Source organism: Anomalospiza imberbis, chromosome 2, assembly GCF_031753505.1.
Source record: "Anomalospiza imberbis isolate Cuckoo-Finch-1a 21T00152 chromosome 2, ASM3175350v1, whole genome shotgun sequence".
In the NCBI taxonomy this organism is placed as follows: domain Eukaryota; kingdom Metazoa; phylum Chordata; class Aves; order Passeriformes; family Viduidae; genus Anomalospiza; species Anomalospiza imberbis.
The window spans coordinates 83,243,672-83,270,122 of NC_089682.1; the positions used below are offsets into that span (position 1 = coordinate 83,243,672).

At 38.6% G+C, this 26,451-nt stretch overlaps 2 protein-coding genes across 3 annotated transcripts in view; one reads left to right on the plus strand and one right to left on the minus strand.

The window, feature by feature from the left end:
* LOC137469404 (phosphatidylinositol 3,4,5-trisphosphate 3-phosphatase TPTE2-like) overlaps positions 1-26,451 on the minus strand; it is a 267,328-nt gene that overhangs the window by 127,721 nt on the left and 113,156 nt on the right. The gene's annotated exons all lie outside the window — the stretch shown is intronic.
* Positions 2,241-25,435, plus strand: NEK5 (NIMA related kinase 5). Its single transcript, XM_068180389.1, has 22 exons — positions 2,241-2,646; positions 4,395-4,491; positions 5,829-5,926; positions 7,861-7,944; positions 8,052-8,122; positions 8,909-8,995; positions 10,019-10,073; positions 12,096-12,296; positions 12,390-12,471; positions 13,955-14,091; positions 17,351-17,550; positions 18,830-18,896; positions 19,238-19,357; positions 19,643-19,726; positions 19,826-19,930; positions 20,818-20,898; positions 21,735-21,803; positions 22,573-22,696; positions 22,892-23,017; positions 24,033-24,167; positions 24,776-24,884; positions 25,261-25,435. The coding sequence occupies exons 1-22, from the start codon at positions 2,530-2,532 to the stop codon at positions 25,433-25,435; spliced, it is 2,424 nt and encodes an 807-aa protein (XP_068036490.1). The 5' UTR covers positions 2,241-2,529.

Consider the following 26,451-nt stretch of genomic DNA (forward strand, 5'->3'; position numbering starts at 1 on the left):
TGAGAAGCTGTAAAGGTGTTTTTCCTGAGTACATGATGAAATGCTGCATTGTGGTGGGGGGTTGATGCTGGGTGGGTATCAGGTGCCACCGAAGCCTCTCTGTCACTTCCCTCCTCATCTGGGCAGGGGAGAGAAAATTTAATTAAAGACTCATGGGTCAAGATAAGCACAGGGAGGGATCACTCACCAATTACTGTCACAGGCAAAACAGACTTGGGAAATTGATTTATTACCAACCAAATCAGAGCAGAGTAATGAAACATAAGCCCAAAGCTTAGAACACTTTTCTCCCACCCTCCCTTCTTCCTGGACTCAATTTCACTTCACTGGTCAAGGCCAAGCCCATCAGTGGTGGTGGTGGCACCTCTGGGATAACAGATCAGAGAAAGGGAGAGAGGGGGCATGGATGGGGACACAGTTGGATGGGTCTGCCTTGGAGCTGTCTGGCACTGGCTCTGTCAGACGTGGGAAGCTTCTGGCAGGTGCCACCCCTGTAGCTCCTCTCTGCTATTGAAACCCTGCCGCACAAACCCAATATATACGTATGTATAAATGATCCTTGAAGGGCATATTATGGGAAACATTTAGCTATGATAAATAGTTGAGACTTTAGTTCGTGCAATTATTAATCCCCTGAAAATTCTTTGAGTCTGAACTTCTGCCTTGATTCATTGAAAAGAGTTTTGAATATGCCACTGCATGTGTGAAAGGAAGCAAATATATTAATGAATAAGGACAAATTTTCCGACTTTGATCAGAGATAAGCTCTTGCTGCAGAGAGAGCTTTGAGCAATGTCAAGTCTGGGCTCTGTTCTGCTTACTGGGTAATAGACACTTTACAAGAAAGACGTGGCAAGTGAGAGCACAAATGCTCCTGGCAGAGTTCTGGGGAAGCTGTCCCAGACTATGTCCCTGTAATAAATAATATTAGGAATAATACACAAGGAAAGCTTTAGGAAATCTGTAGTTCTGGTGTAGAGCCAGTTCATACCTCGCCTCCCCTATTGCACATAGGCTGGTACGTGAGTTTCCACCAAGGATTCACGACCTTGAGGCAGTCGAGAATTCCCTTCGGGCCACCCCACTCCTACCACTGACCATGCAAACCACAAGTCTGTGTCCGTGCGAGGAAGGGGCGCTTTGTGTCAGGGAAATAAGGCTCCTGCCGCTCCCGAAGGGCGCTGCAAACGCCACTCCTCCGGCGGGGCGCGGAGCGGGGCCGGCTCCTCCCCGCGGCCGGGCGGGCTCCGGAGGCGGCTGAGCGCACGCAGGTACCGCGTCCCCCCGCCGCCCCCGGCCGCTACCGGGGCCGAACCGGGCCGGGCCGAGCCGGGCCGGGCCGAGCCGAGGCGGGTGGGGCCGAGCAGGTCCGCAAGGCAGGCCCCGGCGAGGCTGGCCGCCGGCGCGTCCCGTCGCCATGGGGACGCAGGGCGGCCGGAGCGCTGCGTCCCCGCGGGCGGCCCGTCCGCGCCACCGCGCTGTGTCCGCCCGGCCCGAGCAGCGCTCGGGCCCCGCGGCACTCGGGGCAGGCGCTGCTGCCCGCGCGGCGCTGGCCCTGCCGCCCTCCCCGAGCCCCTGTGCCCGGGCGCTGCCCTCCGGGGCGGCGGGAGGCCGGGCTGTCACCTGTGGATGTGCGGCTGAGCCCGGGCGGAGCGCGCCCCTGTGCCCTGCGCGGGCATCTGTCCCCAGTGCCGCTTCTCGCCTGTGGCTGCCGACGGGAGCTGGCTCTGACCCGGACACCGAAATCCCAAACGTCCCAAGGTCGCCCTGCTGGCCCTGCCAGTGGCCCTCCGAGGCTGCCAGCGATGGAGCCTGTTGCAGAGCTTGCCCGGCGGGGAACGTCTGGTATCGGAGCAAATCTCCCTTGCTAAAGCTCAGGACAACTAATAAGAACAGTTTTGTAGTGTTTGCTCATACTTAGGTGTGCAGCTTTGCCTGTGGAACCGCTGCAAATACCCAGTGACTTCAGTGCCCCTCACAGAGGCGTCCGCACTACCGCTGATGCCTGAATTCGCTTGGCCACGGTTTCCTGACACTTCTCATTTTGTGAGATCTAACTATACTAGTGTGATCACACTATACTGGTGTGATCTAACGGACAGCTTTAGATCACACTAGCATTAACTAAATCAATATGGAATAGATTTTTTTCCATTAAAAGATCAATTACGCAGTATTATTCCGTTCACGTGGATGGAATGTCACATTTCACAAAATCATATCATAATCCTACACAGTACTCTGTACTTCCTTCCCATGCATTAACTGTAGGGTACACTATGCTTTTCTTTATGAGACACTCTTAAACTGTCTGCTTGTTAAAAGTTAAGATCTGCAATAATTTGCATACTTCTAGGACATGATATTTTTAGGAAGAATCAACAGCAGTAATGTTATAAAAAGTAATAAAAATGACAGTCCTAAAAGGTAGTGCCTATTTCAGTAGCACCAACTCAGATGTTAAAGTACTATGTGCAGTACTAATTTGGGGAATTTTTATTTTAGCCACTGCTCTAAGAAAAATACATCATGGATAAATATGAACTCATTAAACAAATTGGAGAAGGATCTTTTGGCAAAATACTCTTGGCAAAAGGAAAAATGGATAATGAGCTGTGTGTTATCAAAGAAATCAATTTAACTAAGGTAAAATAACAAAACCTGAATTATATTTACCAGATTGTGCTAGTTGCATTTAGGTGGGTATGAACATAGGTTATTTTTTATCTTCTTTGTAGTTCCATCTCAATTATATAGAGCTAAGCTTTCCAAAGACTGTACCCCTTGCAAATTTATTATTTTAAAAGCATAGATGAAATACATATTTTGATATTAAGTCTTTGCCTTTTACTGCATTTTTTTTCTTTTCAAAGCTTCTTTCTACCAACAATGTGTGGCACTGCCTAATTCAAATTCTGTAATCGTTGATTCAACTGCAATGAAAATATTGCCACTAAAGTAACAAATCACAATTCTGTGGTAAATTTCTCTAAGCTTTTTTATTTCCTTGTTTCCCACATCCATATTTTCACTCATGAGTAATTCACAATGGAGTCTTTCCAAATCTCATGTATGTTTATGGCAGTTCAATTAATCTTGTCCGATTTTAAGTTTCTGTTCTGTTGCTGTCAGCAATCGAGCTGCTTGCCTAGATACCCTTACAAGGAGAACAAGAGAATTAAGTCTTTTTAGGAAGCTGTTGATCACATGTGGTTTCAATTTCTGATTTAGAACAAGCTCAGTTGGGCCATGAAACTTCTGCCTTCCTTCCCACTGACTGCAGAGGCAGCTTAGGGCCACTTGCTTGAGTGTTGGGGGAATACCACAGCTGCATCTGGTTCCATAAAGGCACTTAAAAGCTCTGTGATTTCAATACAGGGGTTTTAACAGTCAATTTCAATGAGTGCCTACATGCTTTTGACAGGTCTGTTGCTATTCTGGGCCACCCCAGTGAATTTCTAATATATTAGAGAATTACAGTAGAGGAATGAGTTCCAGAAAGAGCTGTATGTCTTCCAGATTCAAACCTGGAAAAGCTGATACATCAGTAATGACAGTTAAATGGAAAAATTAATAGCTTCTCTCCCTGCTCGTGACCAATAAAGCCCATGCATTTCTAATCTTAGATTTTGATGCACAACTAGAAGAATACCTGCTAATGAAATGTTACTGTGAAACCCACTTGTTCAAAAATCAGAAGCTGGAGACAGAAAATTGCTACTTTGAAGTCAAAAGATTTTTTTTTTTTTTAATATGGTAAAGTGTTTTTTATTCAGTTACTGATTTTTGAATCTTTAAGGATTACATTTCAAAAATATTTCTTAAGAATGAGGGTAAGAAACTTTACAATACAATACAAAAGGGCATTTTGAAGGATAGATACTCTGAGAAATTAATTTTTAAGTAGTATTGATGGAAGTGTCATCATAATAAACTAAATAGTAGTTTTCCATTGATGTAACAGGGCAAGGAGTTTGCATGAAATGTTACAAGAACAAGTAACACCAGTAAAATGAAGGATTTTTTCTTCCTTTTCTTTGATCTTTTGACATCATCCCTATTAGCATTACAGAGTCATCTACATCCATACTCTTCAAATTCTTAAGAGAATTCTTTAACTTTAGAATTTAAATTCTTTAACTTGTTTAAAGGTATACATTTGCCTGTTTGTAAAATGTTGAAATTGGGTTTGACTTCAGTAATGTTCCAATACACTTTCAAACATACATTGCAAAATTTTTAAATGTTATAGATACATCATATTTTATAATATTTCTACATGGTCGTGGTACACTGTATTTTGTGTTAGTGGGAATAGTTTGGTAAGGATGTAACTATTTTTGAAAAGGGTTAAATATATCATTGCTAGCATTTACTTTCGTAATTCTTTGTAGATGCCTGTGAAAGAAAAAGAAGCCTCTGAGAAAGAAGTGATTCTGCTGGCCAAGATGAAGCATGCAAACATTGTAACCTTCTATGCTTCTTTGCAAGGTTTACTTTTAACATTTCTGTTTTAATTGAAGTGAAAGGAGTGGAAGGCAGAAAACCTACCTTGTTAGTGTTGACCACCCTTAGCCCTGTCCCTAATGCCTTACTTAAACATGGGAAAAGGTCTCAAGTCCAAGAAATGACACGAGGCATCGAATTTAGGCATCACTTGCGTTTTTCACATGTGTGAGTGGGTACTTGGCATAAATCCTAGATCCTGAGGTGTCTGTACTGTCTAAGTTGAACTTTAGTCTTGATTTGGTATGGGAGTCCAGAGTTTAATGGGGATTTTCTAGGAGTTTCAATAGAAGAGAGCTTTTGATAATAGCAAGGAATAGGCCGATCAAATAGGACAAAAGGCTGATGAAATAGGCAAGAAATAGAATGATCATTTCATCTGATCTAACCTTGGGTTCCTCATATTTTGTTTATCCACATAACATACATATGACATTATATGATTATGATACATACATCATATACGCATGCACGCATATTCACATATTATGTATGTGTGTACATACACACAGACAAAACAGGTGAGTGCAAAAAGAGGCCAGTAAATAGAAATGCAATCTGTTAGTCCATCTGAAAATGTCTTTCAGCATCTGGAATGTAAAACCAGTATTGGCATTTCATACCTTGATATAGGACTGTCTTTTCAGTGATCCAATATCAATCTCATAATGCTGTGCTAGCCTTTTTTCTTCAGATGTATTTTGAATTATCACTCAAGGATAAAGAATTCTATTCACCATGAAAGCTAATTCCCTGTATTTATTTTTCCTCTGACATCTGCCATAAGCAGTGCCTTATGTCATAAAAACTATAGTTGCAGCTTCTGTTCAAATTTTTCTCTGTGACCAGAGAATAAATATTTTAGGGGATATGTAAATCAGGTAGTCTTCTAACCCCAGAGAGGTAAGAATAGGTTGAGTTTTTCTATTAAGCAGGCCCTGCTGTTTATTTTTGCTTTTTGGAATATTGTCTACTTTTAACTTTTTCTCTAAGCCTTACTGCATACTTAGTTATTGAGCAAAAAAAACTGAACTTTGAAGCATTCTGCTAAGTTTCCTGTAAGAACACCTGTCAGTGGGGTCTCTTGTGGATTTCCTCATGTATTTAATATTTTGCTGAATCTCCATTTAAATATACTTTCACATCTTATTTTTGCATCAGGTTTCACTGGAAGTATCCATTTGTTCTCAGTCTTTGAAATGGAGGAGTAGGTAGAGGTTAACTGATACCTTTTGAAAGAAGGACTGTAAAAATAAAAAAAAGTTGTTGCTGTGTTAATGAATAATACAGGAATGAAGGCAAAATTATGCTTTTCCTTTCAGAAAAGAACAAGCTATATATTGTGATGGAATACTGTGATGGTGGAGATTTAATGAAGAGGATAAATATGCAGCATGGAGTGCTGTTTGATGAGGACCAGGTGAAAGACATTTTCTTTAGAGGGAAGAACATATTATGTGAAACACGTGGTTTGAATTACTGAATAATAACTAAACTTTTAAAGAAAACTATGGTAATTTCAGTTGGAGTGTAGGAAGGTTTTTTAGCACTCTTTAAGATCTGAAATCAATTCATTAGCAGTATGATGATGACTTTTTTAATGCCCCCTTCCTCCTATTGCTCTTTGCATCGTAGATGTACTTTTTCTTTACATTAGTAGTATGTCCATTAAACCATGAAGACCTTCTTTTAAATAGTGCTTTTCAATTATGGGGAGGATATATTATATACAAATTCTTAATTTGTTGGTGCTATTTGTATCATGGCATATCCTCCTTTTTACTGAAGTCTGTGGTAAATCTCTCATTCATTTTATTTCGGTCAAAACTTCTCTGATGCCATTTAAATTGTTAAACCAGAACAGAGAAACAAGCCCAGAAATCTGGCTGGTTTTGGGCCATGTTCATATATCTTTTATTTTGTAAATAGGTGAGTATGATAAGTATTGCAATTCACAGAAGTAGAATTTCCCACTATTCCTTATTTATTCCTTTATTTTTTTACTAACTCCTAGCTTTCTGAAGGAAATTTTCTTTATGTAGGTATTAGTGGACTGAACTCTGGGGTTATTTAGTCATAAATGAAATCTACTTTTGCAGGAACAGTAAAATTTTGCTTAGAAACCAAATAGATACTATCCAACCTGCTAGTGGAAATATACTCTAAGGCATAACATTGAAGGAATAAAAAAGCATTGTGACTTTTCTTTTTGCTTTAGTAGTAAAAGAGGAACTCCTTGGTGGAGAAGTCAGTTGAAAGTGAATTACTGATTCAGTAATAATGAATTTTAAGATCCTATTGGGAGTCATACTAAAGGCAGAGAGAACATGAAAGAAAATAAAGAGAGGAAAAACACACAGATCATGAAAGCACAAAGGAGAGAACCAACACACAAATCCCTTGACAATGTCACAGAATAATACATATCCAAAGCAAGGCGAAAGAAATACAGACAGAAGAATGAATTATAGAAACTAAAGATACATCTGCTGATCAAAGCAATGAAAGCACATTTTCTCAATTTAACATAGTAGTGTTAAAATAGCTTTATATTTTCAAATGTACTTCTGAGAAAGCCTCATTTGTGGCATCAGCCCTAATCAGGAAATAATTAATGGTAAGCATTGCTAAATAGAAGGTTATTGCTTGAATCAAAGTCTTTCATGTGCATAAATTTTCCTAAATAGAGAAGCATATCAGCAGGTTGTAGTTTTGTTTCTGAATTTAGTCCAAAGGCCCTTATTTAAGAAGATATTTGTATATTGGAAGTTAAATATATGTTGAAAAGCTGTACTGGGCCAAGGATAAAGGATAAACACATGCAGTTACTTATGCAAGATTCTTCATAGCTTGCTTCTTTCACCACATTTCAGTCCTTCATCTTTTTTCTCTCTTTGTTTTTTTTTTTTTTGGTTCCTGGATCACATTCAGTAGGACTACAAGTACTACAGCTGGGTGGTATGACTTCCATCACTGAGGATTAAGAAGCCACTTCCCAATTGTCTTAGTTATTTGCACTCCCTCACTTCTTAAAGAAGGTCTATTATTCTTACTTTCCTTTGACGTGATTCTTCAGTCCTTGTTCAAGTGCATGTCCTGGCAGAGTCAGGGAAAACTTGATGGTCATAAGGGAAGTAGGGTAGGTGTCTATTTTCATTTAGTTTAGTGACAGCATTAAATAGAAAGGAAAAGTCTATGGCATTAACTTTAAAAATACCTTTTTTACTGTTTCACATTGTATATGTTCTATATATTTTGGATTTTGTTGTTGTCTTTATTTTATATGTTTCAGTAAGATGCCCCATTAGAGTCACACAAATTCATAGGTATCTACCTCTGTAACTTTCATTGCAGATTCTCAGTTGGTTTGTGCAGATCTCCTTAGGCTTGAAGCATATTCATGACAAGAAGATTTTGCACAGAGATGTAAAAGCACAGGTAGTAAAACTGACACCGGAGAGGGGGTTATTTTGTCCTGTGAAACATATGCTTGAGAAGGCCTGCCATCTTTCATTATCACATACTATTTTTGGGTTTATTTGCAGAACATTTTTCTTAGCAATAATGGAAAGGTAGCAAAGCTTGGGGACTTTGGCATAGCAAGACAGTTGAACAGGTAAGCATGGTTTTTAATCAGTCTGTGACCTGCAGCAAACAGAAATGTTTGTGAATGTCCAGAATGCAGCTTGAATATGCAAATTGTTTGTGGATTGTACTTGCTGAAGGGGTCTGGGATACAAAGGGTCTGACACTACTTTTTCTCCTGTCATCCTAAAACATGCTATTCTGCATGGAACCACAGATCTGTTTCTGGAGACACAGTTCCCGCTCATGCATCTGTTGGTAATATCTTCTGCTACCTCATAAAAACAAAAGTGAAGAGCATTTAAAACTAAAGAGGGAGTAAAGGAAGAGAGTTTGGACATATATTGTGTGTCCTCCAAGACAGAGCCTATGTTAATTTTTTTAAAATACCCAGAATGATCACCTGGGCCTCAGAACATAGCATGGCTGGCCTTTTATCTGTATTGTTCTCCCAAAAGGAGAGGCCTTATCTTTAATGACTCTGGGGACAAGGTTGGCCTATCCTGTGTAGTGGCCAACTCTGTTACTCAGCTCTACGGAAGAGAGAAAATACAATAAAAGGCTCAAGGGCCAAGATGAGGACAGGGAATTGCTGTGCTTTCGGTTGAAGTGCAAACACTCTCCACTATTAAAATAGTGGCTCATTTTACATAGAACTGGGAATGCTCTAGTTTTTCATGGGGTGTTCCATTATTCAGCTATTTGGAGAGCAGAAGTAATGTCCCCCATTTTTTAACCTGTGGCAGAGAAGTCTCTAGTTCAGTTGTTTGTCAACTTGTTCAGAGAGTAAGCCTTTCTGTTCATTATGTTTCGTTAGTACTACAGAGTTTGCCCATACCTGTGTAGGAACCCCCTATTACCTTTCACCTGAGATATGTGAAAATCGACCATACAACAACAAAACGTAAGTCTCTGTCTTTCCTTCCTACGTGTGTGAGGATGTGCAGGCATGAAAGAACTCATTTTAGTAATATGGTTTAAATTAGTATTTGTGCAGAGCATGGGAATTTGTCATGGTCACCCTTTGTGAAATTTTGTATTATTGTGCACAGTGATTAGGTGCATCGTTGTACACAACAACTACCTTATACTATACAACAATGTCAGTAGTATTTTGACTTACGTCTGAAATATAGCAATCATGACTTTGCTGTGATTAATCTACAGGCTTAATATAATTATAAATTTTAGCTTTATAAGATTACTTATACTTTAAACTCTCTTTTAATACTCCTTCTTAGTAGTGGTGGGAAATGTAAACCAGTATTTTCCCCCTTTGCTTAATCTGCTTCTTTATCAAATGCCAATTGTATCTCATTTCCAAGATGTAATAACCAATGCATCTTTACAGTTTCAAGTTCATGAATTTTTGATACACTCATTTATTATTTATAAAAACACACTAAAATGAAAGCTGCTAGTTTGGCTGCTTTGGAAATTTGCAGTAGCCAGTTGCAGGAAAGACAAATAGGTCTGAGGCTTACCACGAAATACCAGATGAGAAGCACTGCAAAGTCAAGAGGTGAGCGGGCCTAGACCCCCTTCTCCTTGTGTGGAATGTGATCAACTCCAAATGTTCTGGAGCTCAGAGTAGCATCTCAGCTCTGAGGTGCTATTCAGACAAGTTTACTCTTGTATTGTCTCCTGAGCTGTCAAATCAGCTTTGTCCTTCATCCTGCTAGATATATTAAGCAGACTTCTTGTATCATGTGCCTTTTCCAATTATAATGATAAAATCTAATTAGATACCATAGAAACATTGCTGCCACAACGGAAAATAAATTTCTAGTTGTTTTTTTTAGTGCATCTTAAGAAACAAAAATTTGCATCAATGGTAATAAATTTGGGAGCTGAGAAGAGGTACTGATTACATGGATGAAAATATTGTAGACTTTTCACTAAAACTTTAATTACTTCTTATTCACAGAGATATTTGGTCTCTTGGCTGTGTGCTTTATGAGCTGTGTGCACTAAGGCATCCTGTAAGTACTGTACAATCAGCTCATTATCATATTATTAGAAAATATAGTGGTCACCTTGCAAAGCCTGTAGTAGTAATAGTATTCACAGTCAGCTACAAGAGTTATTTTCATCTTATTTATTGATATTAAAGAATGACTGCTAGTATTTAACTTTTCATATTGTATCTGTTTTGTGCATAATAAAATAAAACGTATTATGTTGTATTCCTATAACTTACATAAGCATGTACTTTGAACATATATTTGCTCTTTAAAAATTACTAAACATTTTCAAGGAAGATGAACAGTGGAAAGAATTAAAGACAGGCTTCAAGGTTAGGCTTAGGTATATAATTTTACTCATTTCTTTTTGAAAATACCAGTTTATACTTATTAAAAAACCTAAACCCCACATTTCCCCAGAAGGTGGTTTGAGTCCCTGGAAGAATTTTCCTAAAGGAAATGTATTTTGTTTGAAAGCACATTTATGTCAGAAAATAACTGAGATAGCTTCTTCAGGAAGTTGTGTTGTCCTCAGCCTGATCTGAGCCTCAGGTAATCCTCAACTTGTGACTATTACATGGAGAAGGGAACACAGCAGAAACTAATCTTGACAACAGGAAAAGGATCAGATTCCTGGGACCAGCAGATGTTGACTTTTTGCTGAGCACGGATGTGGGAGAAGGTAAAGCAGCACTAATAGAGCAATTGTGCTGAACTGGGAGCAAGGAGAATACTGCTGAGGAAAACTGCTGATTTCACAAAGTAGCAAAATATGAAACATTACTTTGTATGAATATTAGGTGTTTTATTCTGTATTGCTGCCCACTGTTTCAGTGTGAGGGGAGTGACTCATTGCACATGTAGACAGGAAATACAAGTGAGGCTAAGGTAAATTAAATTCTACCACCTTCAAAATAGCCACATAAATAAAAAGGTGATTTTAGAAAGAACTTAGGGTTTTTTGCCTAAGGTCCTAAAATCTATATTGATGCTGGCCTCTTAAGAGATCTAGTGAACTGAGAGGGCTGAATTATCTGACTGGCATCACTTGTTAAAAGATCAGGATTGTATCTTCATTCTGGAGGGAGCCCAGAATGCAGAGGCTTTTGGGTTAAGTGAGGTTTTGAAGGTGAGCCCTGTGAAGACAATATGTATGTAGATCTGTGTTGAACAGCTTTTGGCAAAACACATAATGTTTCAGTCTGGAAAGATGAGCTTCTGTGTTACTGTCTGACAGCAGAGGGTGAATAAAACTTCCTGGTACAAGTCATTAGACCTTTTAGTTGTGCAGCTGAAACCAGGAGAACATAACCAAAAAACACAATCAGAGAGTGGTTATATTAATTTTCTGCAGAAAACCATGGTTAGCAAGGAAGGATTTGTGGAGGGATTCCACAGCACGGGGCTTCTCCCCCCCTACTCCTCTCTGTGAGACCCCACCTGGAGTGCTGCATCCAGCTCTGCAGTCCCCAACAAAGGAAGGGCATGGACCTGTTGGAATGAGCCCAGAGGAGGGCCACAAAAATGATCAGAGGTCTGAAGCATCTCTCCTACAAAGACAAGCTGAGAGAGCTGGGGTTGTTCAGCCTGGAAGGGAAGGCTCCAGGGAGACTTAGAGCAGTTTTCCTGTGCCTAAAGGAGGCCTGAAAGAGATGAAGAAGGACTTTTGACAAGGGTATGTAATGATAGGACAAGGGAGAATTACTTTAAACTGAAAGATGGTAAATGTAGATATTAGGAAGAAATTCTTTACTGTGAGGGCGGTGAGGCACTGGCACAGGTTGCCCAGAGAAGTTGTGGATGCCCCATCCCTGATGTGTTCAGGGCCAGGCTGGCTGGGGCTCTGAGCAATCTGGTCTGGTGGAAGGTGTCTTTACCCATGGCAAGGAGGCTGGAATGAGATGATCTTTGAGATCCCTTCTAACCCAAACCATTCTATGACTGTGTCAACAACTACCTATTTTCAAGTTGGGGTGTCTAGTCCATCATTCTGAATCAGCAATACTTACTGTCCTCTTTTCATTATTTTCCCTAATTAAGTTTCAAGGCAATAGTTTGCATGAACTAGTGCTGAAGATTTGCAGAGGACGTTTTCAACCAGTGTCTCCTAACTATTCCTATGACCTGAGGATATTAATTTCCCAGTTGTTTAAAATATCTCCAAGAGATCGACCATCCATTAATTCTATCCTAAAGAAGCCCTTCTTGCAGAAACTTGTTCTCAGATATCTGCCCCCTGAGGTGAGTGACTGTGCTGCTGCCTGCTGAGAGAAAATAAGAATGAAAGTAGCATAAACAGTTCTATCAGTTCTATCAGATTGTTTTTTGTGATAGGTAGCCCAGGAAGAACTCAGTCACACTGTGGTACATAGGAAAAGGCCTTCAGCGCATCACTCTAGAACCAAGCAGATACAAGGTAATGATGATAATATTATGTATCATTAGTTCTAGAGTAACATTTGTTAGTTACGACACAACTGTTGGCTGTAACTTTCTCCAGCAGTCTTTACTGCACATTTGGATGAAGGGTTCCACCCAAAGCTGAAAGTAAATAGAGGAGGGAACTGCAGCAGCAGAGCCATTCACCCAAGCAATGCACTGCTGTCCTGTTCAGGGAAAGACAGCTTTGACACTAGCTTATCAGCTACAGTCATCTAGAAGAGCTGCCGTAGGAAAGTGCTGAAACATTAATCTTAGTTCTTTAAAAAACAGAATTTCCAAAAGTGAGAGGCTTTGGTCTAGTTTATGTCCATCACATGAAAAACATCCTTACTGTGTGAAAAAAAGCATAAATCTTGCAAAACATGTTCCTTAGTATTTTACAAAACAATAAAGTATTATTTTCCAGAGTCTCATAAATTTTATTAAATTGTGAGACAGTGAACTCTATTTTGATGTAGTGCCTATTGATAGACCAGATTATGTATGCAGTTTCTAAGAAAACATGAATGGGACTAAATGTATGTCTATGAACTGTTGAATATCTGACGTGTCTCTGGCAGTGTAACTTTGTTCTAATTCTATATTCTTCATTATATCACAATGGGTCCTCAAATTTATCTTTGGGATGTTAAAACAGTTCTGTGAAAGTAACCTATGTAATTACTTAACAACACTTTGGACTCCCCTCCTCCCACTGCCCCCCCCCACCCCCCAAAAAAAAATATTCATCAGTAGTGTAGGAGTCCATGTTATTTTGAAAATGACTTTCTATGAGGTTTATCTGCCCACACAACTAATGCAATTTGGACAGAAGCCTGAACAACTAAATAACTTAAGCACTTAAAATCTCTGATCATTTAATCATAGTTTTAATACAATTTATCTCCCAAACATGATACTCTAACAGTCAATACTCATGAAAGGTTTAAAATTCACTTTGAAACTACTTAACCCAAGAAAGAACACTGCTTTTCATTACTGCATCTAAAATATTTGCAAAATACTAACTGACCAAACTGGAATGGTCTGTTTTTGTATTCTCCTACATAGGAAACTGATAAGGTAGATTTTTCACTGTTCAGCCTTTCTTTTCAAATTTCACAGGTACTACAACATTGTCTATTGATTTGTAGATCATGGAGGGCCTGCTTTAGAAAGGGAATGCCTAAGCAGAGGCACCCAGAGCCTGTGAATTAGACCTCCTGTTTTCTGTTCTTGGAACTAGCATGAAATCAACACTCCAGTTTTAAAGGTCTCCCTCTTATTCAGTGTGCTGTGCAAAACTATGTGTGGTATGGTGTGAGGTATGGTGATGATGGTGAAAGGATGTAAGAAATGTTTACTAACCCAACCTGTCAACGTTAGGTGTGGGCATCCCACTATGGTTTGCAACCACATGGTCATTAATCATGTAGAGAGCACAGAATGCAATTTTATAATCTCTTATTGTTAAAAAGCATATAAACTTCAGAAAACAAGAGTCCAGGACCAAGTTTCTCTGGAGTCTGGAATAGTGATGCCTTTCAAGAAACAAGAATTATTTCAAAGAAATGCATGGAAGCCACCTTCAAGAGAACAACAGTCTATTATTCAGGTACTGTGTATCCACATTCTCATATATATATACATACATATATATATATATACATACATATATATGTATTTATACACACACACACAAAATCATCTTCAGAATTATACATTATTACACACACACTCACACATATAATCTTCAGAAAGCAAATGCCTGCACTCAAAAAAGTTACTTTAAAAGGTTTAAGACATTAAGATGTGTATTGAACTTAATGCCTATGCTAAGACAGTAGAGGCTAGTTTGGTCTAGACAGTTAAATGTGCCTGAATCCTCAGAAGAGATGTTTTGAAAGCCTAAATGGGAAATACTGAATCTAGGCTACTTTGGTATGGTCCTTTGCAACAAAAGGATTCAGGCATACTTAGCATTTATGTTTGCACAAAGGCAAATAAGCTCCGTGTTTGCATTTTTTGCTATAGAAGCAAATACACTGATCTTGTTACTTCAGCCCTTCTGACAGCTCATTCATGGGCAAAATCACCAGCACTCACTGCCGTTGCCTCAGATACTTGTTACTGACAGCCTTCTCCCAAATGCAAACCTAGTTTTTCACAACCACTTTGTCTCTCACTTGTTTTCCACCCCTCCTTTCCTCAGGCAGGGTATCAGCTGTATGCTATGCCCAGCTTCTTAGCATCACTGCACACATTTGTGTTTATCTTTAAAGGCATGCAGTAGTACCTTGAATGCTGGTGAACATAAGCACAGCACATTTAGGATCTGGGAGCCCCCGGATCTGCACACTGCAGTTACATGAGCTTAACTGCTGATAGGAAGCGTGGAATTCCTAGAACTGCACCCATCATGCAATCACTAATACTAACTATGACTAATACTGGCTCTATGTGGAACATAGTTCTTCGTTTTCCTCACAGTTACATTTGTGCCAATGCAAATCCAGAGATGGATTAAGTTGGAAAGGTGGTTTCCTTTCACTGTGCGCTGCTATAATCAAAGGCAGAATTTTGTCCACAGTGTTTTGACCTACACTGGGAACATTTCCACATTCTTTCAACATCCAAATAAACAGTGTGCAGGGTTTCAGGGACACTTGCATAGTGACATACTTTGAAGATGTTGCTTCAGGATTCACAGAATCACAGAATGGTTGAGGTTGAAAAGGACTTCAGGTCATCACCTTGTCCACACCCCTGCTCAGGCAGTGTCATCTAGATCCAGTTGTCCAGGACTATGTCCAGTTGGCTGTTGAATATCTCCAAAGATGGAGACTCTAAATCCTATTTGGGCAACCTCTGCTTCACCCTGAATCACCCTCCCTCACAGTGAAAAATATGTTTTCTGATGTTCAGAGGGAACCTTCTGTATTTCAATTTGTGCCCATTGCCTCTTGTTCTGTCACTGGGTACCAGTGGAAAGTCTGGCTCCATTCTCTTTGCACCCTCACTTCAGGTAGCTACAACCATTGATAAGATCCCACCATCAGGCTAAACAGTCTGAGCTCTTTTAGCCTTTCCTCATAGGAATGATGCTCCAGGCCTTTCACTGGACTTTTTCGAGCTTGTGACTGTCTCTTTTGTTCTGGAGAACTTAGAATTAGACACAGCACTTCATGTGTGGCCTCACAAGTGCTGAGTAGTGCAAAAAGATCACCTCCCTTGACCTGTTGGGAATACTTTTGCTAATGCAGGCCAAGATGTCACTCACCTTTTCAGCAAGGGCACATTGTTGGCTAATGGTCAACTTGCTGTCCACCAGGCCTCCCCTTCTTCTCTGCCAAGCTGCTTCCCAGCTTAGATGGCTCCCAGCATATACTGGTGCAAATGGACTTTGCACTTCCATTGCTGAACTTCATGAAGTTTCTGTCATCCCATTTCTCCAGCCCTTTGTGGTCCTTTTGGATGGCAATACAACCCTCTGGTTTATCAGCCACTCCTCCCAGTTTGGGTTATCACCCTCTCCCCTGTGATCGAAATCATTAGGTGAAGGTGTTGAACTGTAGTTACTAGCCTTCAGCTGTGCTTCACCCTGTGATCACTACCCTCTGGGCAACTTTTCAACCAATTTCACCTGCCTGCTCATCCTGCCCTCAACTCATCAGCTTCTCTATGAGGATTTTATAGCAGTGTCAAAAGCCTCCATGAAGGCAGTTGCCTGACAGGAAATGTCCCCTTGCTCTCCCTTTGTCTGTCAAGCCAATAATTTAATTGTAGAATGTTAGTGAGTTGGTCAAGCATGATTTCCTGGTGCCTGCTTCACTAGTCACAGTTCTCAGTCCCCTGGCATTTATTTGGCTAGCCAAATTTGTTCTTCCTACTGCTTGGGATTACCATACTTCTGGAAACCATACTGTAAAATCTACTCCACTGAGGAATGAGATAAACACTTCTTGGGGTTACTTCTTCCTCAGGAACTTTGCTGACAGTTGGAAACTTTCTTCTTATACAGATATGAATTTATATTCTACTGTAATCTGGACTGTACCACGGGTACATGAGCCTATTTCCAGTGTATCTGTGAAGGAAAATGGGGAGGAATAGTTAATGTATTTACCATCTGTGAAAGTGATACTTAGATGCATTTATATTTATGTAAGAAAATAAGCAAAATTTAGCTTTTTTCTCATGCACCATATAGTCTCCCACAATGGCAAAGTTTGTGGATGTCTGACCACAGTTATATCCTGTGGTGGCAGTTAGGTGATCATCTTCTCTCCATTGTTCTTATGAGAAATGGAAGTAACAGTCTTGTCTCAAAGCAGAAATACAGGGATGTTTCATCACAATAAGGGCCTTGAGAAGTGAAAGCCCAACTCCCACATGCACATTATCAAAGAGATGTGAAATAAAGCAGCACACTGCTCTTCTGAAAGCCGTCATCAATGTCAGTACTGTCCAAAACTACGCTCCAGGTTCCCCTTGCTATCACATGTCGAAATGAGGCTCTTCTGGAAATAATTCAGTGCTTTAGGCTCCAGAACAATGAAGTGACTCTAGGACAAGGACACTACAGAGTACAAAGCCCTGTGCTGACTCATTCACAACAATGTGGGCTGCTGCTTAATGACAGGAGCTGATGGAACAGGGGAGAAGGAAAAGGCAATGGTGAGATCACAAAAGCCCTGAGAAGTTTGGAAGTTTTTGGGTTATATTTGAAAAGATTTGGAAAACTTACACTAACTATACCATAGACAGTCATATTACCATGCAACTCAGACTGGGGAGAAGTACAGGAGGTTAATTCAAACTTGTGCTGATACAAATGAATACAGGTAAAATAACATCCTTTATTGTGTTTTCAGCCACAGATCTCCAGATTTAATATGGCAGAAAGGCCAGGAAGCATTAGAGTACATGGTCATTATGGTCATTACTATGAGAAGTTTGACAGCTTGCAAAGGAAAGCTAATGCACATTACGACCTTTCTCATATCAGCCAAAGAGTTGAAGATTACTATAAACTAAAAGGACGAGTTGCATCGCCACCTCCACCACCTGACTGGTAAACATGTCACTCTATTTATGTCTGCCTTGTGTAATTTGAGCTATCAGCCTTCCTGAGTAAATAATGCTGGCATAGCTGATTTAGTGGAATGCCTCCTCTGCTTCGTCTTTGATAATTTTTTTTTTTACATAAGTTTATTGCACAACAACACAATTCCTGTTCCTGTTCATCTAGAAATTCCATCTGAATTGACCTGGTGTTTGACATTTCATTGTCAAAATGTCTCCCAAGTCTCAGCCCAGTCTTTTACTGGGTAAAAGGTAAAACATAAGCTTTCTGTAGAATCTCTGATTATACCAAAGATAAACACTGTCTGTTTTTCACACCAGAATAAGAATAATACAAAGATCAGAAGCAGTTCTGCAGTGAAGGGAACAGAGTGAGAGCAGGCTGTGAAAGTGTTTTTTTTTTTTTCCATGCAACACTTCTATTTCTGTTTCAGATATAAAGACCCTTTCTCTAGCAGTTTATTTAATTCAAAGCTTTTCTGTTAGAAAGTAGAGGTATAACCTTAGGAGATTTCCTGTCCATTCTGTGACTGGCCATTTTAGGTGTGGATGAACATTGAAAATGTTGAGAAATAAATTTTGAGTACTTTCAAAGCTTTCCTCTAAAGCTGACAGAATCATTAATTTTCATTCAACAACAACAGTGTTTAGAATGTTTCAGTTACAGATCTTCAGATTTAGAACATCTTTCCTGACCTGAATTTCTGGTGCCTTATTTAAGGACAGAGTCAATTCAGTTTGGCTCCCTGTGGCACAAGTGGATTCCCAAGGTAGGAAATGAAATAAACAGGAAACAGGGAACTTACAAGTGACTGATGGTTATTTTATATCAAAAAGCAAAGGAAAAGTTTAGAAACTACACAAAGTTTGATCGAATTGGGCACAGAGGAGAAAGACAAAAAAAAGGTTGCTGAATATACGGCCTCCATTCTGACAATTTTCACTCATTTTGAGGATCAGGGAAACCAGTTTTGTTTGAGTTGATACTTTCAATACCATTTATCAAATAAAAGGTGGAAGGGCTTTGCGGCACTCTTCAAAAGGCTTAAGTAACTGAAGTAATAGGAAAGGGAATGCCTGGAAAGAATGTTTCCTTATTTTACTGTTGTGCCATATTTATACTTACTTAATCCACATTTATATATTCATGTAGTACAAAGAAAATTCTGTTTGTCGTATGTGGTAGAACCTATAGAGAATTATTTGTGCAAAGGTAGCAGAGTTAGTGAAATAAAACATAGTATATGTACATAACTTTCTTTTCTCAGGACTGCAGAATTTCTTCAAAGGCGGTTTGCAGCCCAGCAGTACAAGATTAAAGTGGAAAAACAGATGGTAGGTAAATGTTGAACCATAGAATAAAATCTGTAAAGGAAGGAGATTAAAAATCCAAAGATGAATTGATGTATTTTGAATAGCAAACTGTAACACTGTCAGGTAGAAGGTTTTGCTCTTGCAAATTCTCTGATCTGCTCTGCAATGTTCATCCTGAGGTTTTATTTCCTCATACAAAACTGTAACAATGTAAAATTCTACTGTGACTTTTTCCTCCAAACATGTACACTTGCCTTTACTGCATTTTTCAGTGAAACAGGGAAAGTGAATTGTGTGAGCACTGAAGGAGAGGATTCTAAATAAAAACTCATTTGCTCTGGGATTCCTTTGTACATCCACAGGGACTGCGACCATCCTCTGCTGACCCATATCATGACCAAATACAGCAGCAGAAAACAAAGGAAGAGCATCTCAAGAACCATCAGCAAAATATCTCTAGAAAGAATGAGATGAAAGAACAGGTAAATTAATCTCTTCCTTAATTGCCAATAACTCTCTTCTTCTACTCCTTGACAGTAGTATTCCTGGCATAAGAATTCTTTTTCATCAGATTTTCTTTTCCATCATCGATTCTTTTCCATTCTTTTCCCATCTTTTAATGGAGAAACAATATACATTTATAGTTTTGCTTTTGGGTGACTGAGAAAACAAACTGATACTTCTATCTTGTGTGAACATATAAAAATACATTTAATCTTTCTGTATTTGGTTTATTAAAAACATTCTACCCTACTGTTCTTTAATAGGAGTATTTGAAACAATTGCAGAAAATTCGGGAAGAATACCACAGTGATATAAAAGAATTTAGAGTCAGAGCAGGAGTACACCAGGTAACAAAGCTCAGACATATGGGTACTCATATTAACTTTTGTTATGCTAAGATACTTTATTAGGAGTTGAAATGAACATTTTTAAAAAATATTCCTTAGGAGGACCAGAAAATACAAGATAAAACCTATCTTGTGAGGCAAGGGAAAGCTGAGCACAGGTCTGAAAACAAAGATATATCCGGAAAAGGAGAAGAATCACTTCAGGTATCAGTACTATCTCCATCTAAACAGATCTTTCGAGCAAGTCCCACACTGTCTTTGATTCATTCTTTAGGACAAATCTGTCAATATCAGTAGTATCCTCCTCAGTGATCCTGGAGCTGACTTTTACTAAAATGAATTCAACCACTTGATGAAATAAAGTGGGTTATAGGCAGTTAAATTAGGAGAGAATTTGGATTCCCAGTGATTAAATGGGAAATGCATGACAATGAAAAAGAAACATTAGATTTTGGGCCTGCCTGGTGGCATTTTGTTTCATGGGCTCTCCATCTTTTGAAGAAACTGCATAAAAGTAAAATCTGTAAGTTGTTGTGGTTTCTCCTGAGGCTGAAGGCATGCACTGATTGCCCCAGATCACAGAAGAAGCTGTATACTATTATTTACTTTGCTTTTCTCTGATGCGTTCTTACAGGAGACATAATAATATGAAAAAGAGTAATTAAATATTTTTAGTTCGTGCCAGAAAACAAGATATTGCAAAACAAGGCTATACTTTTTACAGGCATAGGTTTCCACTAAAATCTTGATTTTAATCACTTCTAAAGTTTTCCAGAATGAAATGAGTCGGAGTCATCTTGTATGTGATCATAAAAAAATAAAAAGATGTATTATTTATAACTTGACACAATACTGTAACTTTCTAACACGGGCTTTTGAAAAATCAGAGGCTTGCACTTTATGCAAGAATTTCTGGTTTTCTTTTTGCCTGATAAGCTAGAATTGACAGTGAATGGAATATTCTTAAAGATCTTTGTAAAGGAAATTCATTATTATATTTGCTATTAAAAGAAATCACTTTCTTTATGTGGTATACACACATTCAGTTATAAAGACTGTAATTCAAACTGGTTTTCTTTCTCTCCTTCCAGGATATGGAGGAAAACGTTAAACAAGTCAGACTCCAGGATAGGCAAGACCAAACAATATTAGAAAAGAGACATAACACAAAAGTATCCATCTTTACTATTGTATTTAAAAAAAAAATCTTATTATATCTGTACATTTCAAATTACTGTGTTACTATGCCATAGTAATTCAGTTCATTTCAACTGGAAATGAAGTTATTTGAGAGTCAATTAAGAGTGCTGGTTTTCTGTTTGTTAAAAGTTTATATCAGAAGAAAATAAATGAGCTTTTCTGACCAAGTGAGGGATATTCCCTTTAGATATTCCCACCTAGTAAACAATCTCTACCTCCTCCTCCTTATATCAAACTGCATTAGTAGTACATGGGAACTCATGTTTATTCAAAGTCTAAGTAAAGTCAAGTCAGAATGCTAATTTAAAGTATTTTGTTATAAAATGTGATTCTGTATATGGCTTTTTAAATCATAGAAGGAGATGGGAATTGAATTAGAAATGCACATAGGGTACCAGGAATGTTCCTGACCGTAAAATCACTGTGAAGTGGACTAAAAGTCTTTTATGAAGTATTGCGTGGAAAAAATACAATATTCAGTTTTAATTCTGGATGACAACCAGCTGTAAGAACCAACTCTGTGTATTGCAACAATTTGAATTAAATGTTTATCAAAGGCCCTTAAAATCAAAAGTGGATGCAGTAATTTTACAAGATCACTAAAGGAAAAAGATTATATTTAAGGAAATCTGTTTTTGTCCAATGTGTTCAACTTTGATCTTCTTAAGCAGAAGAAAAATGTTGTTAAACAGAAGTTATTTTCAATAGAAGAATAATTTTCAAATTTGTAGTTACATATAATCTGTGTACTTTTAGTTAAATGTTTTTATTTATTAGAACAAATTAATAACATGTGAATTTTCTTTAGGGAGGAGTAAAATTTGAAATTGATTTAGATGTATGTTTTCCTGAGGAAGACAGCATTCAAGAAGCAGAGGTATATTTTAGTTATATTCACTGCATTTACATTAGAAATCTGGAACCATGACAGCTCCATAATCTAAGATTTGTTTCCATTACCATCATCCTCTGCCTTTGTTATAATGAAGTTTCATATTGAGGATTTGTTGTCATGTTGCATATGTCTGCCCTTCTACAAGAGGATAATTGCTTAGAAGAAAATTGGGTGATACTTGGGTCAGTCTTTCACGCGTAAAAATATGAAGGAGTGCAGATATTTAAATTTTCTAAAATGGGATTAAGAGGAAGAACTTACCTCAAAACTGAGTCAGTCTGCAAATGCTAAATTTAATTTGTAGATTTAGTACATTTCTGCTTCTTTTCAGAAATGAAACAGTATTGTATTGTATCACAAAGCAAGAACAACTACAGACAATATTATGTTTTCATTTAGTAAAATTATATTTTTGGCTTATCAGCATGTAATAACTACCTATTAAGATTTTTATTAGTATATTATAATTTTTTAAAAAATCCTAACAGTAAAAAAAAATATTTCTAGTATATATTTTTTAATTTATAAAGCACTACTTTGTCATTCTGTTGATTCACATCTCTGTGGAGCCCCATGCAGCCCTCTGATGCACAAATCACAATGTGGCTTCTGAGTCCTGCTGCGTCACTTTTTGTTACACAATTTTCCTTTGCATACATGAGGTTGGATGGCAAACACAGTAAAATGAGAAGGGATTAGCTATTGTACTGTATTTGTTTACTGTTTCCAGAGCAACTTATTGTTTTTTCAGGTATTAGATAAACTCAATGAGACTTTAACTTTTGTGGATGATGAGAATCTTAAGGAGAAATTGGTGGAAGTTTATGAAAATCATACAGACAGAGCTTTGGAAAAACTATCTGACTACCCAAAAGGTATTTACTGGGGAAATGCAATGCTGAGTATTAATCCTGAAAATTACATAGGAGTTAGGTAAATTCAGTAACTCAGGCTATAGCAAGTTTATCTCATGAGTTCTTTCTTTATATCACATAATATTATAATCACACAGACATCTACATTACAAAAAAAATCCAAAGAACTTTGCCTCTTCTTTTTCTTCCTCTTAGAGTCCATACATGATATGAAAAAACCCAGAAAACATTGGCAACCTGGAGCCCCTCAGACACTACTGAATTTTTTAGCTGGTGCTGATGTCACATCTGCATGTCCTACTATGGCTGGAAATGAACTTGGTGAGAAAGTTTTGGCTTTCAGTGAGCACCTAAAATTCAGACTGAATTCATCCATACCTGAATGTTCACATGATCCAGCAGGCTTTTAATTGCAGGACTTCGTAACAGCAGAGGTTATTGTACGTGTTAAGCCATGGAAAACAGTTGTCACTTTCCCTTCTAACACTGCAAACGTGTTGCTCATACCTATCAAGAGCGCTGTGTTTTATGAATCACTCTGTGGCTTGGCTCAAAATGCCAATCTATTCAATTAATCATCACAACTTTCTCAGGCCTTGAGCTGATGGCACACAGGAACGAGGGCAGTGAGTGCCAGTGCTGTCCTGGAGTGTGGTGGAGTTCTGTTTTCCCTCTGCACACAGCGGTGGTGCCACCACTGTCACAAGTGCCACCTCACCCCGTAGTGGCTGTGGTGATGCTCCACTTGATAGAAGTCCCTATGGTACTTACAGTACCACTGTCTACATTCCCAGGCAGACGGGTATCTCCAGTGACTGGTTTCTGCAAACACGGAGCTCTTTCAGCATTCCAGCACGCTCCACACACCCAAGATAGACAAAAATAACCTGAAGAGCTTGCATGCATAGTAAAGACAAAGCAGAATATTATTAATACACCACCTTTTGTTCATTCTGCCTTAGATTAAAGACCACTGGGCACTAAAGAAACAGGAACTTTTTTTAAGTTCTTTCAAACCAAGAAGCCAACAAGTTTCAGAGCAAGGATTGCTCAGGGAGGGTGCACCTGCCTATTCTAGGTTTAATAAGAAGTTACTTAAGCATTAAAACCAGTGTTAAACATTTTTAGTGATGAGTAGTCCAGACCAATTTTCCCTATCCATCAGATCAAGTACTTATAAAATAATCAGGAGTATTCCATAAAGGAAAAAAAAATAGATTCCCAAATTACACAAAAGGAAGAAATCAGTGTTGAGACTAGAAAGTGTGAATCTGACAAAAGACAGTGCCAAGCTACAGAAATGCTTTAGTGACCTGAGAACCTTGCTGTTCTTCAGCTCACCATGTTATTCAGCCAGAAGACATCCCGGAAAACAGGAAGCAGTGGAAACAGACACCACCAGAGACACTCCTGAGCATCTTAGCAAAAGCAGAGCTCTCTGATGATGATTCCTTAATCCATTTTGAGGAAGGTAGGATGTTTTTCTTTACTGTAATATTTTTTCTACCCTTGGCAGAGGGTCTGTGATGAGTTGGCAATCTAGAAAAACAGGGACAGATCTTCTGCTCTGTCCCTGAAGCATTGAGAGGCCTCTTTCAGGTTATTGCTGTTTTCAAAAGCGGGGGAGAGGGCAAGCCCTACTCACTGGCTGTTACCTTCATATCTAATTCTTACCTTTGCTTGGGTAGACAGAAAAGCTACTACTGCCAGCAGGCTGGTAGGTACCACAAACCTGGAGCTAGCCCCTGCAACTGCTGAGGCTGAAGAACCCTGTAAAAAGCATTTATTCAAATACATACATGGTGACTAAAATGACAGTGGTGACCTTACAACAGGATCCATGCTGAGACAGCTGACACTGCAACGGATTCAAACTCACCTACACTGCAGTCCACTTTCCTAAGATAACACTGTTTAAAAAATTACATTTACTTTGCATCAACAGAAGTGTGACATTTACATTGTTGTAATTTGAACAACAAAAAAACACGTCAAGCATTTATTTATTTGCTATTTCTTTACACATAATTTTATAGCTTTCTACTATATAACTGAAGGAAAGTTTATCTTTCTTTACAGAAGGGAGATTTACTCTGTTGCCTCCAGAAGAAAACAAAGAAGATTATTCAGAAACATACTCTGCTGGTGGTGAAGGTAGACTTGAGCCAAGATCAGATGATGAAGACACGTAAGTCAAGCACATCAAGGAGAAAAATCCACACAACTGGACAGTTTTTTAGGTTGCATTGCCTGAAGTTTTTCTGTGTTCTTAAAAATTAACAAATAATACAGAGTCTGCTAATTTAACTTTTAATTCTGTAATTTGTCACAGACAATGCTGTCATTAAAAATTACAGCAGAAATATTAACATGGCCTTGCAGCTCTTTTCTCTTGCCTTTTAAATACAGGTAAACAGTCTTGACAGAGACAGAAGAAACAGTTCACATTAGGTGTGTCACTTGTATATTATTTACAAAGTGTTTAAGGAGTCCTTCAATGGAGAAAGGTTTGCTATGAAATTATATTTATTTAATTAATATAATTCACTTGTTTTACTGTGCAGAAATTTTGAAGACTCTGAAGATGAACTCAGACAAGAGCTGGAGGAATATCTGGAAAAATTGTCACCTTCTCCAGCAGAAGTGTCTCACATCTTTTCAATAAGTAAAGGTCAAACAGATGAAGAGAAGATGAGTTTACCTGACAAACTTGGAAAATCTGATTATGATGATTTATAAAATAATCATGGGTAATTTGGTGTTGATGCACATCATGAAAAAGAATTAAAATTAATAGAAGGCTGTGATTCTTTAAAGGAAAAACAAATCAGGGTACTTTTCAGATGTCTGAACATTGAAAAATCCTCATCCAGACTGAAATGCTGTTTCATCTATTATTCTTAACTACCTGGACATACCTGACAAGTCTTGCTTGAGCAAGTTTCAGATTGTGTACTCTGTTTAACCATTTTTGTATCGTGTAAGAGACTCTCCTAGTTCATGTATTTTATTTCCCTATATAAATCAACTCCTTGTTTTAAGAATCTCTTCTAGCTTTTCATAATCAATGTGTACTGCCAGCACAACTTTGTAATCTACAGTTTCATTAACACAGTACTGACCCTACGTAGTGACATCAGCTGCTCAGGAGTTTTATATAGTAGCAGTAAAAGGCTTTATTAGTGCCATGAGAATTCCCCAGTTCCTAATAAAACATGTAGGTATGCAGGTTCTTCCAACTGTATTTTTTTCACATTAAAAATTTCATACAATGCAAGTGAATCTTAAATAAAGGGAAAACTACAGTCTGTAGTCTGATTTTAGCAGTTTTTTTTCAAAGAATCATTTATGTTGGAAAAGATCTTAAAGTCCAACTGTTAACACTGCCAAGTTCACCACTAAACCATGTCCCTGGGTGCCATGTCTTTTAGATACCTCCAGGGATGGTGAGTCCACCTCTTCCCAGGGCAGTCTGTTCCAATGCTTGGCAACCTTTTCTATGTCAAAATTTTTCCTAATAGCCAATATAAGCCTCCCCTGGTGCAGCTTAAGGCCATTTTCTCCTATCACTTGTTACTGGGAAAAGAGACCGACCCCCACCTGGTTCCACCCCCCTTTCAGGCAGTTGTAGAAAGTGGTAAGGTCCCCCCGTGCCTCCTTTTCTCCAGGCTCTTCTCTGGACATGGCTCCAGCATCTCAACATCCTTCCTGAACTGAGGGGGCCCAAAACCGATCACGGGATTTGAGGTGCAGCC

What these genes read in the sequence shown, in the direction of transcription:
- NEK5 (XM_068180389.1), top strand. Translation starts at nt 2,530, where the DNA reads ATGGATAAATATGAACTCATTAAACAAATTGGAGAAGGATCTTTTGGC. An exon ending in AAAAGAGACATAACACAAAA is followed by an intron (nt 20,899 to 21,734) that starts GTATCCATCTTT and finishes AATTTTCTTTAG; the next exon opens with GGAGGAGTAAAATTTGAAAT. An exon ending in TATGGCTGGAAATGAACTTG is followed by an intron (nt 23,018 to 24,032) that starts GTGAGAAAGTTT and finishes GCTGTTCTTCAG; the next exon opens with CTCACCATGTTATTCAGCCA.